The following is a 12,826-nucleotide window of genomic DNA, read 5'->3' on the forward strand; positions in this document are numbered from 1 at the left end:
ACTTCTATAGTAGCTCTTAATTAAAAAAACAAACAAAAAGAAAACTTCCTAATATATTATTAGAATTGAATTTTTGTTTAAAGTACCTCAATTTCTTAGTTCTGACACATGCAATGAAACTCTATATAGAAACCCCTCAACTTTTATTCTGGTTAGAACAGCATGAGAGATAGAAGCAACAAGGGGTACTTTATTGGTGCCAAATAATTATTTCCTGCAGCAAATGGTGGTCATCTCTGAATGTTGCTTGGTGTTGATATAGTTAAGGTTATGCCAACATTTACAGTACAGTGTGCCTTTATATTGTGTCCTTCACAACAATCATGGGGAATTGTAGACTTTAAAGCTAATTAAAAGTAGCGTAAAACATATTTTTTTATTTGGACTTAAAACAGATTTTACTTTGAGTTTTTGCCAGAAGCTGGTTTCTATAATAACCCTCCATCACAGGCTTCTAATTCTACTTGGATTTTTTGTTAGAACATGTTTTTGTGACTCAGTTTAGAAATGTATGTGCTTTTTTCATTTTCATTTGGTGGTCTCTACTCTAGAAAGGGTATATTAAAAATTGGGTTTGAAGTTGCCTAGTAATTTCAGATGTGTTTGTGTTTTCCTGTAGCACAATTTCTCTCAGTATAGCAGATCTCTTATTTTTAGATCTTGTTTGCTTAAAATAACTATATTTAATTCTAGTCACATACATTGTAAAAATGAAGGAAGGCGTTTCATTAAATAGTAATTAACTAAGGCTCTTGTGGATACGTGTATGGCGATAGTCAAACACAAAATTGGTAACTTGTCTTTTCTATGTGACTTTGCTAAAATAGGAAATTAAAGCTTTTTGGTTTTTGTTTTTCTCTCGCCTTGCCTTTAACAAAACTATCCTACTGATTTTACAGTGATAAAAATTTTTAGTGTAAGATAATGTATATCATTCCCTCAAGTGTTTTGGGGGGCTGTACTATGTTGAGGGAGAGGAGAGCAGTGCTCATTTCTAAGTGCCCCTGAGTGACTGAGGGCAAACGCACAGTGAAGTGACTTATGTTTGGGAATCTCGTTTTATCTTGCAGAGCTTTTCCACTAAGTTGTAGGTGTTGGGGAAATTGGTTTGTTACATCTACCCTGTTAATAAACAGGACTGATATAGAATGGTTTGAAGGTTGGTTTGAAGGTTGTCAGGATTTTTTCTTCCTGTTCCATGTGCTCATTGGAAAAGTGTGGCTTTATCAAATAAAGCCAGACATTCTTTGGTTAAGTACGTAAGTGAAGAGGGCCTTTGGATTTTAATGATCTGAGTGTAGAGATGAGTTTGGTTATTATCTTCCTAATATCAGAAAAAAATATACTAGGCAAAGTAAAAAATACCTATGAAAAATATTTTTAATTTGACTAAAACATATTTTCCTCCTCTGTCAACTAAAGCCAACAGCCGACCTGGAAAAAGCCGCAGCTGTGGTCAGGCAGAGTCCTTCTTTCCAGAATTTCCAATAGGTTTAATGTCCCCTGGTGGGTCAGAACAGCCCCCCTTCGGGCCTTCTCAGAAGAGACCTCCTGAGGCCTGGTTTTACTTTTCTTTGGATAAATTGTTTTCAAGTACCTAGGAGAAAGTCATACATATAATGGGATCATTGTAATATAATAATATTTCTCCCTCTTAAAACTAATGTTTTAATATTGATTCTATTTGTTTGAAAATTATTAATAATTTCAAAGGAGTCATTTAGCTCCAGGTTTAACCTATATATCACATTGTTGTAGGTTAATAAATCTTTGATTGATTGATTGATAAAATATCTTTAGCAAATATTACCCAGCTAATAGGCTTCTATTAAGGAGTTTTAAGTACATGTATAGTTGTGTGACATGAGAATTTAGTAGAAATGCATTGTATTAATGCTGAAACTCTTACCAGTCCTGGCAATGGAAATTCTCATTTTGGAATTTCCATGTAGACTTTTTACCATATCATCGGTTGTCATAGTAGCAGTCTCAATTGAGAATTGTGATTATATACTTTATCAAATGACTGGTTGATGAAAGCTCAATTATTCTAATGTAGTTCAGCCAGAATTCTGAGCCAGCATCTTGCCTGGTTAGGGGAATAATTAACCAACCTAAAGAAGAGAGCCCTTTTTTTCTGTTGAATTATATATATTTTACCTTATTTCACTGATTGTAAGGTGCCATCAGTTGTAAGGTATGCCTTTATTTTATGTACCAATAAGAAAGGGGAGGAGCCTGAAGTTATACTCATAAAATGCCATCAATTATAAGATTCAGCCCAATTTCAGAGATGTTAAAATGTTGCAGTGGGGGAGAAAAAGGAATCTTATAACCAATTAAATGTGGCACATGTCTGTATATACATACATAGAGTTTTAATTGGGTTTTGGTTATAATCATAATATTAAGATATAAAGAAAATTAAATGAAATAAATCATTATTTCTAACAAACATTATACAGATTCTTTAATTCTAGAAATCTAGAATTGGAAACGATAAGAAATATTATGTAGTCAACAACTTTCACACACAAGGAAACTTAACATGAGATCACTCAGAGTATATAAAAATTAGCTATTGATTATCTTGTTTACTAAAGGATCTTAAACTTTACGAAAGAATTTATAGTATTTTTTTAAATACCTATCATTATAGTATCTCATATGATATATTTTATATGTTCCTCTCAAGATCACCTCATTTAACATATGATAGAGAATGATATGGCATTTAGCTGAGTTGTTTAATAGTCCAAACAAGGTACCCATAGACATAGCTATAATCATCAAATATCATGTTAACTGCTACATGAAATTTTAAAAGAATCGTTGTTCCTGCCTTCAAAGAATTGTCACATTCTACCTTTGGGCATTTTTTCCAAATTTAATGTACAATTTTAAGGTTAACTGGAACTTTGTGTGGTGAATAGGAAATGACTTAGTGAAACAGCCCATGAGCCTCATCCCTCCAGCCCACACAGAGGCATGCCTTGCCCAAGTGTTTGTCTTAGTTATCATCACCCTTGGTGCTAGAATTCAAATTGGGTCATTGTTGAGAGGCCAAATTGAGTTGCTAATGTAGACATTGCTGGGTGGCTCTGGACTAATTGCCACTTTGGGCTCTCTCAGGAGGTGGGTACAGCTGGGTATCCACCAACAGGTGGTCTCGAAGTCCAGTGGACACCCAGCCTGGAATGTGGGTTCCAGGTGCACACCTGGGCATTGTGTGGGACCTGATCACAATGCACAACAGAGATCTTGATTATTGAACCTCACTTGTAAAATCTGAACAAGAGCCCCAGCAAACCGGAGCCTGCTTGGTGGGGCTGGAGCAAGCCTGCAGATGGATGAAATGTCAGTAGCTGTAAGCCAGGAAGATTAGGAGGGCAGGGAGCCAGATGAATCTTTGGGTTTTTGTGTTTTGGAAAATTGTATTACAAATATTTCCTGCTTTGGGTACAATTGTTACTAATAGTGGAAGTTTACCTTTGCAGAGTGTTTTCAACTTCTATCAAAGTGCTTTCACAAGCATGTAATCTTGCCTTCAGGAGAAACCTGAAAGGGATGAGCTAGGTAGAATCACCCCATTTGGCAGATGAGTAGAATGAGGTTTACAGATGCTAAGTAACCCTAGGTTCGCTAGTTATTGGCTCTTTTTTTTCCCACTATGCGGTGCTGCCAGCGCTTGACTGTATTTATTTCCAAATTTAACATGCATATAGTCTGTTTTCCAGCAACTGTTGCTATCTTTAGAGATTGCCACCATTTTGTCACTTATGTTTTATACCTCCCAAATCAAAACATAACTTTTGCTCAGTACTGAAGAGAAAGATAAGCAAAACCAAAACACTCTTCCGTCATAATTTATCAGGTTATATTACTCTCCCCTGTTAGGTTCTGGAGGTGTCCACCCTGTAGCTGTTTAGGTGTCTTGTAGTAAACCAAATACAAGTCCAGACAAGGAGTGCAAGGTTAGAGCAAGTTAAACAAGAGTTGCCAGCATTGTTGTTGACATCGCATTTGTTGGTGTTAAGCATGAATGGCTGGCTTTCTAATTTTCATTTTACTGGAGAGCCTCTTCTGTTTTTCAGTGGCTTCCTCATGGCTGCTGTGCTCCTGTGTTCCTTCCTGTTACAGTTCCTCTCCATTTCTTCCCAGAAAGTGTCCTCCCATTCTTCTAGCAGTTGCTTCCTGTAGGGTACAGAGTATATATATGTTCATGGTTTTCATATCTGTAAATTCGGACGTGTGTTTTTCTTTTGAAGTAGATTAGAAGTATGAAGATAAAGCATTACATAAGATTGTGGGGTAATTACTGTGGGTGAAAACTAGAGCGAGTGGAACAGACACAGTTAAGCAAGCAGTGAGGAAATCTGCGCTCTAGTCTGGACATTGCCCCACAACCTAACTGTGGACTTTTCACAAATCCTGTAATCTTCTGGACCCCTAGTTACCTTATCTGTGGGACAGAGTTGCATTAAATGATTTCTATAGTCCCTTTTAGTTCCAAACCTTACTCAAGTCCCCAAACTGAGTAAACAAGATTCTGTAATACCAAATAAAGACCGGATGTCTGGCAGACCTTCCAGTGGTGAAGAGGATGATTTGATCTAAGTGAGCTTAATTCTGTTCATAATTTTATTATTATGGGGAATTGAATGGGAAGAGATAAAGGTGATTGAACTTTCCGGCAGTTATAAAATTATCTGAAATCCACTGCTATTCGCTAACCTTTTAAGCTTGGTTCCCAATCTTGCTCACCATTGCATGCCCGACACCTAATACACTGCATGATCAGCATGTTTGTATTTTGAGAATACTTTCATAAAAGATTGATGGGCTTCTTGACTTCACCTATTTATTTACTTTAATAGGGCAAATTAACCATGTCTCATAACAGCTTTAAAATTCAGGACGTGTAGGAACAAGTGGTATGCTAGCCAGAAAGAAATTTTAGATGTGAAATTTGACAGTAGATACCAGGCTGGTATTCTTTATTCTTCAACCCAGTGGGTGATGTTTATGGGTTACAGATTCAATAGATGGGATTTTAACTATTTATATTTAATTTCAAGGGGGGGGAAAGAAGCCATAATTTGTGTTTAATGAGATAGACTATAGAAATGAAAGCAGAAAATAAAATGATACAATGAATATTTTGACTATTCAAATTAATCTGCGATTTCCATAACATTTTATTATGTTCTGCATCATGAATTACTCTGAAAGACAGATACGGCTTCTCTTTCCAGAAAAATAAATGCAGACTCCCAATTTTGCATGTGATTTGAGGGGTTTGTTTCATGGGCTCCATTAAGTTGATGCAGCCTTGCCTTCTTCCTTGTCTAGTGGCCCCTAGTCCAAATTCCTGATAGGAAAGAACCCTGGGATGTTAAGCCTTAAAAGTCCTTGGAAATAATCTAGACCAGTGTTCCTTAAACTGTGGTCATGAAATCAATGGACTGTATCAAAACCAACATTAAAAAGAAAAGAATAAAACAGAAAATACCAGAGTGTTTCATAACATGCTAAGCATAAGTTTTGTTTTGTGACCTTCTTTCCATCTGTATATAGATATATGTGTTTGTGGGTGTTAGTACCGGGTCTGAATACAAAATGGATTTCTTACTGTGGATTGAGGGTAAAGTTTGAGAAACACTCATCAATTCTGGATGAACCTCTTCATTGTGTAGGCGCTTTAAAGGCTAAATGATGTGTTCCGACACTTTCCCTCCCTCCCCCTCCCAACACACACACACAGCTCTTTAATTTTTAGTGGCTGAGCCAGGACTGAACTAGACTATTTGATTGCTAATTGTGCTGTACCACAGTGCTAATTTTTTGAAATAGAATTTGAAGTAGATTATTTAAAAATATTAGGTGGTTCATCTGTTTCACACTTGGCATTTTTTAATCCTTTATTTTTCCCACTAATTGTCTCTGTCACTGCCCTTTAAAATAATTTGGGCTTGAGCTTCTTTTCCTGAAATTTGAAAAATATTTGGGGACCTCTCAGTTGGCTGTCTACACATCTGAATCATAGAATTTGACACTTAGGGGCTGATCAGAATTTCAGAACAAGACATGAATGTTCAAAATTAAATTATTTTTAATTATTTGTCCATTCACTTGAATGTGAAACGCGGCTCCAGATGTTGATACCGGAACATTGGGAAGACCTTGTAACATTCCCTTAGTCACGTGTATGAGGTTTTCTCAAACTTGAATGTAATATAGATTACTTGGAGAGTTTTGTTAAAATACAGATCCTGATGCAGAGTCTGGCTGAGGCCATGGGTTCTAACAGGCTCCCAGGAGGTGCTGCTGCTGCTGCTCCTTCAACCACACGTGCAGTAGCAGGGACCTTATATTAACTGTCTTATTATCGTGGGAAGAAACGGTGGCTCTCAGTAAGCTTTTCATTGTCTTGATTTTATTCACATTTTCATGCCTTTCCAAATTGGCAACAAAAATTAAAATATCTTTCTTGTTCTTTAAAAAACTGGATTATTTTTTGTAGTTAAAAACATGTCCTTAGGGCTTCCCTGGTGGTGCAGTGGTTGAGAGTCCGCCTGCCGATGCGGGGGACACGGGTTCGTGCCCCGGTCCGGGCGGATCCCACGTGCGGTGGAGCGGCTGGGCCCGTGAGCCATGGCCGCTGAGCCTGCGCGTTCGGAGCCTGTGCTCCGCAACGGGAGAGGCCACAACAGTGAGAGGCCCGAATACCGCAAAAAAAAAAAAAAAATGTCTTTAAAACAGCCGTGCTCATCGGTCCTCACATCCATGAATAAGGACAAGGCCCCTCTTTGCAGCACTGTACTAGGTGATTCCAGTTTAATAAATATTTCCAAGCTTCTCCACAAAACTTAATTTTCTAAATAACTGAAACTTAATTTTATAAAGAACATTTTCTAAAATATTATATAATTTTCTTTCTTAAACTATTACGTGCACTTTTTCCTTTATTCTAGCGGTATAAGAACAGTGTTTTTTGGAGGCTTCTGGTGAAGGGTGTTGAACTATGTGCAAAATGAATAAAAACCACAAAACTTCTAAGTTATTGTGTTTGTCTTTAATGCTTTTTGTCTGTTTTGGCTTTCCAGCTGCTGGTAAGTCTGTCTCAAAACCCTTCATTTCCCTTCCATTCTAATTGATTACTTCTGACCTGAAGGAGCCAGCTACTAGGTTTGTTAGAAGTACACAGGGAATTAATCCCAGTCAAAAGGAGCTCCCTGTCCTGGGGACTTCCCTAGGATGGTGATGGTCAGGAAGTTCAGTAGCACTTGAGCAGGAGAGAAATCCTTTGGTTTTAATCATATTGTGAAAAGTTAGCTCTAATAGGAACTCACTTGTTTCTTCTTTGTGCCTTTCTCCATGTGTTTCTTTCTCTCTGTTTCTCTTCTCTCACACACACACACACACACACACACACACACACACACTGTGTGGTGAAGTGTATTTGCAGGCAATTGGAAGTGTGTGTGTGTGTGTTAGCCCTATGACTGGGAATGCGGTACTTGTAGTAAATACGTGGCACTTCAGGGTTTGTACGAAATGGGGGTGAACAACCTGTGCTAAAGACCATGGTTCTCTTTGCACACAGTCCGTCCTGCAGTGGCTTTGTAAACAGGTTTAAGAATAATAATGATGACAATAAAGAGGATATTCCTTGGTTCAGTTTAGTGATTCCAGGTCCCAGGGATTTAAAGTCTGATTTTAGTTGTGTTATCTTTAGTAGATTGTCGGTTATAACAGCAACCAAAGCTCCCATTTTTGGGCCCTTGCTCTCAGGATCTCGTTATTCAGATGGATGTGGTGCAGCCAGCAGGGCTGTGGTCATGAAGGTGCATCAGGTGGGGGCAGCACGTGGCTGCCGCCCTTCAAGCCAGTGGGAGTGATAGTGCTTCGTTCTCCTCATTAGGCCCCCCTAGAAACGTATGTGCATGTGTGGAACCTGCAGCAGGTGTGGTTTTTCCTTACTCAGCAAAGCTAGAAATGTTGGAGGATTCACATCTATAAAAACCATGTAGTAGTACGTACTGTTCTGATTCAAAGCCGAGAGAACCTGTTTGCATCTTAACTGTGCAGCATGTATCATTTTGGGTAGCCTTATTATTGGTTTTGTGTTAGAATTTGTGAATTACATTCTTTAAAACGGTGATGAGGCTAAATGTAACCATAACATTTAGGTTGAATTTTCTTGAAGTCCTGAACAGGGCCCATTTCACATACTTTTAGTGAATTACAACCTTTAAACACTGATTACCAGATTTGTCTCATTTGAATCTTATTTTTACATCCAGAATGTGTCTTATGTTTCAGTGCAGCTAAACCTACTGGTATCATTTTAGTCTAATTAACAGTATTTTGTGATCTGGGACTCCTGTCAAAGATCATTATAGGAGCTAGAAAACACTGGGGGGTAAAATGAACACATGACCTCATCTCTTATTTGTACTAGACTATAACTTGCATTCAAAGAGACTAAAAAAGGAAAAAGAAAAATTTCATTCCTTCCCATTAAGCTGTAATAAATGTGTTTAATACGGTTTTGCTATTAATAATCCCTTTTAGCTGGTAGAATGGAAGATTTTGTTTGAAGTACTAGAATGCTGCCGGGATAAAGATTTTACTAGAAACAGAGTAGATATCAGTCCCTGCTTGTTTAACTGGGGGAATAAAAATGCACATCTACTGAAGAAAAATCTGTGGACATAAACTCTTCTCTTGCTGTTTTCAAATATATCTCATAGGTTGTTTATCTTATTTAAATGTACAATAATATAGTAGCCAAGAGAATGCAACTGCTGTTCCTTTAATATCAGAACTATGCACACTACAATAGGTGTCACTGTTTTGCTTGGTCCAATCATGACTGGTGACTTCAGCTATTGGCTCCGAGCACTGGCTGTCTGACTCCATCTGCAGGGCTGTAATACCTACTCTCCTCCGATCCATTCACCACACAACTTCAGCCGGCCGAACAGACTCACGCGGCTCCAGCACATCTTGCTAACCTAATTCAGAAAACAAGTGCTACGGCTCTCTGCCTGTCACCTTCGCGCAGTGTAGCATTTTCAGGTGATCTAGGAAACTGGGTTATTTTTATGAGCAAATAAGAGAAACAGGAATCATGATGGGGATGTATTTAACAGACCCAGTACTGGATAAAACTTAAAGCCAGTTTCTAATTCAACATAGTAAAAAGGTCACCTTGCCCGGCTGAGAAAAGAAGCAAAATATCAGCTTGCTGGTCTCTGCTCTCATCTTAGCTCGTGCTAGCCTCTTTTCCTTGATGCTCACACCGATTTGGAATATCTGGCTATAAAGAGAGACCTACTGTACTCATGGTAGATGACAAGGAAAAGAACATGAAATGTCTCACCTTCTTCTTGATGCTTCCAGAGACGGTAAAGAACAGGTCCAAGAAAAGCTCGAAGAAAACAAATCCCAGCAGTAGCAGCAGCAGCAGCAGCAGCAGCAGCAGCAGCAAGTTGCCTCCAGTTTGTTATGAAATAATTACCTTGAAGACTAAAAAGAAGAAGAAGATGGCTGCTGATATATTCCCCCGAAAAAAACCAGCCAACTCCAGCAGCACCACTGTCCAGCAGTACCACCAGCAGAATCTCAGTAACAACAACCTTATTCCGGCCCCGAATTGGCAGGGTCTTTATCCCACCATTAGAGAGAGGTAAGTGCCGGGCCAGCATATTTACTTTAAAAGTTTTCCTGTGTTAAAGTTTCTGCTTTTGCACAACGTGTAATGTATTTTAACATAAATCTGTGTTTCCTCTTTTCCCAGAAGCTTTATTGGTAATGGAAAACTGCCTTGTATCTTTTCCAGAATAGTACAGCTGTTTTCCTCTTAGATAAAAATGTTTTTGTAAGCTGTAACATTTAGGTGACAGGGTTGTGTCTGTGGGTTATAGAAGATAGAAACCTTTTATTTGTCCTTAAGTCTAAAGAAAAGTTTGGATAACTTTTTTTTTTTTAAACTTCAGTTACTTCCATGTGTTTGCAGTGATTACAGACGCAGTTGTATAGTTGGAACCTTTATTTGTAGCTTTACCCTGAAGTTATTAAACTGTTGTTTAGCTTGTGAATCTTTTGTGGGTTTTGTATGTTGGGGAGGGGGTGTTAAAACGCTGTGAATTAATGAATTGCCTCTGTTTACAGAAATGCAGTGATGTTCAATAATGATTTGATGGCAGATGTACATTTTGTGGTTGGGCCACCAGGTGGGACTCAGCGGTTGCCAGGACACAAAGTAAGCAACAGATGCATTACTCGTTTAGTACTGAGATTTACAAAGAGGGACCCTCTCCGTGAGCCTGGAACTTGGGGTGGGCAGCTTGCCAATGGCAGGCAGTGCGTGTTTCACCCGATCACAGAGAAAGCGCAGCGTCTCCAGAGGGCCTTGGCCACGCTTAATTTTTTTCTTTGTTTCCTTTTACCCTGCTTTATGTCTCACACAAAAACATGCCCTCTTAACTCTACAGTCATGGGAAGTTGTCGTGATAGGTTAGGAAAGTCATATGTTTACCCTTCTCCGAGAAATCTGTTAGATAAGCTTTTATTTTATTTATTTTATAATGAGGGAACTTGAGCATCAGTCTGTTAAAGCCTTGATAATTAGCAGCATAGAGACTGGTTTGCGTGAACTTCTGTCTTTTGCTTTCATGGCCAGATCCACTGTACCTTGGCTTTGTCAGTAGAGCAGGTGTTAGGTGCTCTGTGTCCATTAAAGCTGATTGCTCAGAGTTGTTTCTCTGGATTGGTTTGCTGAAAATGTTTTCAATTTAGTGCATGAAATAAGATTTCCCTTTCTCCACAGTATGTTTTAGCTGTTGGGAGCTCTGTTTTCCATGCAATGTTTTACGGAGAACTTGCCGAGGACAAAGATGAAATCCGTATACCAGATGTCGACCCTGCTGCTTTTCTCGCTATGCTGAAGTAAGCATCTTGCGTATGTTTGGAAAGAGTTTGTTTATGCTGTTTTTGTGGTCTTATGGCTTCACAGTTAAGTATAACTTCCAGGTAATAGAAAAGAGAGACTGATGAAGAAAGTGGATGCTGCTTACCTTGTAAGTGTTTTTGATGAAAACTCCTGTGCATCTTTCATGGGGAGCGTGTGGAATGAAGCAGGCGTTTACAATCACACCTTGACATGGAATTTGGGGGCAAGTGGCACGTATAGTGATTTCATTTTTAATGACTTATAATTAAAGAAAAAGAACTTTCTGGTGTGTTATCTAATAGAGCATGTTCTCTCTGAAAGTATTGTGTGTGAAGAAGTCTTTAAAAAGACATAAATTATATTTTTGCTTCACAATTCCAAAAATTATATATACATTATTTAACTACTACCAGTTAGGAGGTTTTTAAGTTTTCTAGGAGTTATTGCCTCCTATCAGCAATTACAAAACTTATTATCTGTTGAAATTGTCTGATCTTGATGCACACATACATACACGTGCTGTCACATGAAGTCAGATACTATTTCTCAAGGATAAGAGACATTTGTGTTTTGTAGTAGAGGAGAAATTTTTGGAAGATGAATAATTTTCTATAGATGTATATGGATTTGTTCACAAAAACTTTAATTGGTCATACAGAAGTGTAAAGTTATAAGATATAAATTTATTTTAAAAATAGTTTTCTCTCTCCTGGGTCTTTTTCAGAATCCAGTAAATGTTTACCAGATAAATAGAATCCACTTCTGTGACCTGTGTTGGTGCTGGACAGTGAGATAGTCTACTGTGTGGTTAGGGTCCAGTGATTATTCTAAGTAATGTTTAGGTGATTTTTCTTGATTCTTATTGTAGCACACCAAAGTGTACCAGAGTTCAAGGTTACCTGCTGCTGTGGGGATTTTGAGTCACTGGAATAAATTGCAATGTTTGTTGAAAAAAATTATTCATTGGCTCGACAAGTTGGACAGTAATCCCACAAACATTTAAAATGCTGATATATATTGTCTTCTGCCTACTGAAAAATATTATAGTTAGTTCCAGAACTTCAAAGTGTTTAATTCTTTATGTGTAGTATAGTTTTGAAATCCATTTGTTGCTCTCTAGAACTTTCATAGTGGGAGATAGGGAAATTAAAGGCAAGTGAGCACGTGAAGTACCAAAACATAAACTAATCCGCTACTTTTAACGAACAGACACTTTGTGACCTTGGTAATGTTTTAGAGATATACATACAGAACTCAGTTTTACCTGTAGCGATTTTTGTGTGTTGTTTTTTCCCCAGTGAAGTTAGCTTTGTATATTTGACATTATTTCTGTTGCAGAGGAGAATGCTGACACTAGTTCGGCATTTTGTCATCACGGTAGTCAGACGTAGACTGTTGTGTTGCCGCAGATATACGTACATAATTAGGAAACCCAAGTACGAGTCACAAAATTCCGTTTTACGTAAGCCATTTGATTCATCATTTGACAGGCATCTTTTCTTATAAATGTGTTGCCTAGAATATATCTTGATACAGCTTTTTAAAATTATATGAGCAGTCCACATAAAGTGGTAAGAATCAGAAATGTAGCAGGTGCCATTTACTGTCATGCTGGGCTTGATCATTACAGTGTAGTTGCCTGGGATAGCGGAGGCCAGGTTTTCCTCACCCCTGCATTGTGGGTGAGTAGCCAGTACTACTGGAAAGGGGGCTGTCAAGAAAAAGGGAAGACTGCTCACTTGCCAGTTCTAGGGTAAGAGCTACAAAGTGCTGGCCGTGCTGCAGAATCCTCCCCATGGTCCTGGTGCTGCAGGTATTTAGTCGAGCAGTCTTGCCATCTTGCCAGTGGCTGGCCTAGTCTATCAG

General features: G+C 38.3%; 1 protein-coding gene across 7 annotated transcripts in view; it reads left to right on the plus strand.

Annotated features, from left to right (window-relative positions):
* The window catches only part of BTBD3 (BTB domain containing 3), a 34,605-nt gene that overhangs the window by 16,647 nt on the left and 5,132 nt on the right, over positions 1 to 12,826 (plus strand). For 6 of the 7 annotated variants that reach the window (XM_032606692.1, XM_032606694.1, XM_032606695.1 and 3 more), the window contains 3 exons: positions 9,409 to 9,694; positions 10,180 to 10,270; positions 10,838 to 10,956. In XM_032606692.1, coding sequence (XP_032462583.1) covers positions 9,552 to 9,694; positions 10,180 to 10,270; positions 10,838 to 10,956 — 353 coding nt within the window. In that variant the 5' untranslated portion in view covers positions 9,409 to 9,551. Of the gene's footprint in view, positions 1 to 8,190; positions 9,695 to 10,179; positions 10,271 to 10,837; positions 10,957 to 12,826 lie in introns of those variants that run through there. The other variant, XM_032606691.1, reaches the window with a different exon arrangement.

Source organism: Phocoena sinus, chromosome 15 (genome assembly GCF_008692025.1).
Source record: "Phocoena sinus isolate mPhoSin1 chromosome 15, mPhoSin1.pri, whole genome shotgun sequence".
In the NCBI taxonomy this organism is placed as follows: Eukaryota; Metazoa; Chordata; class Mammalia; order Artiodactyla; family Phocoenidae; genus Phocoena; species Phocoena sinus.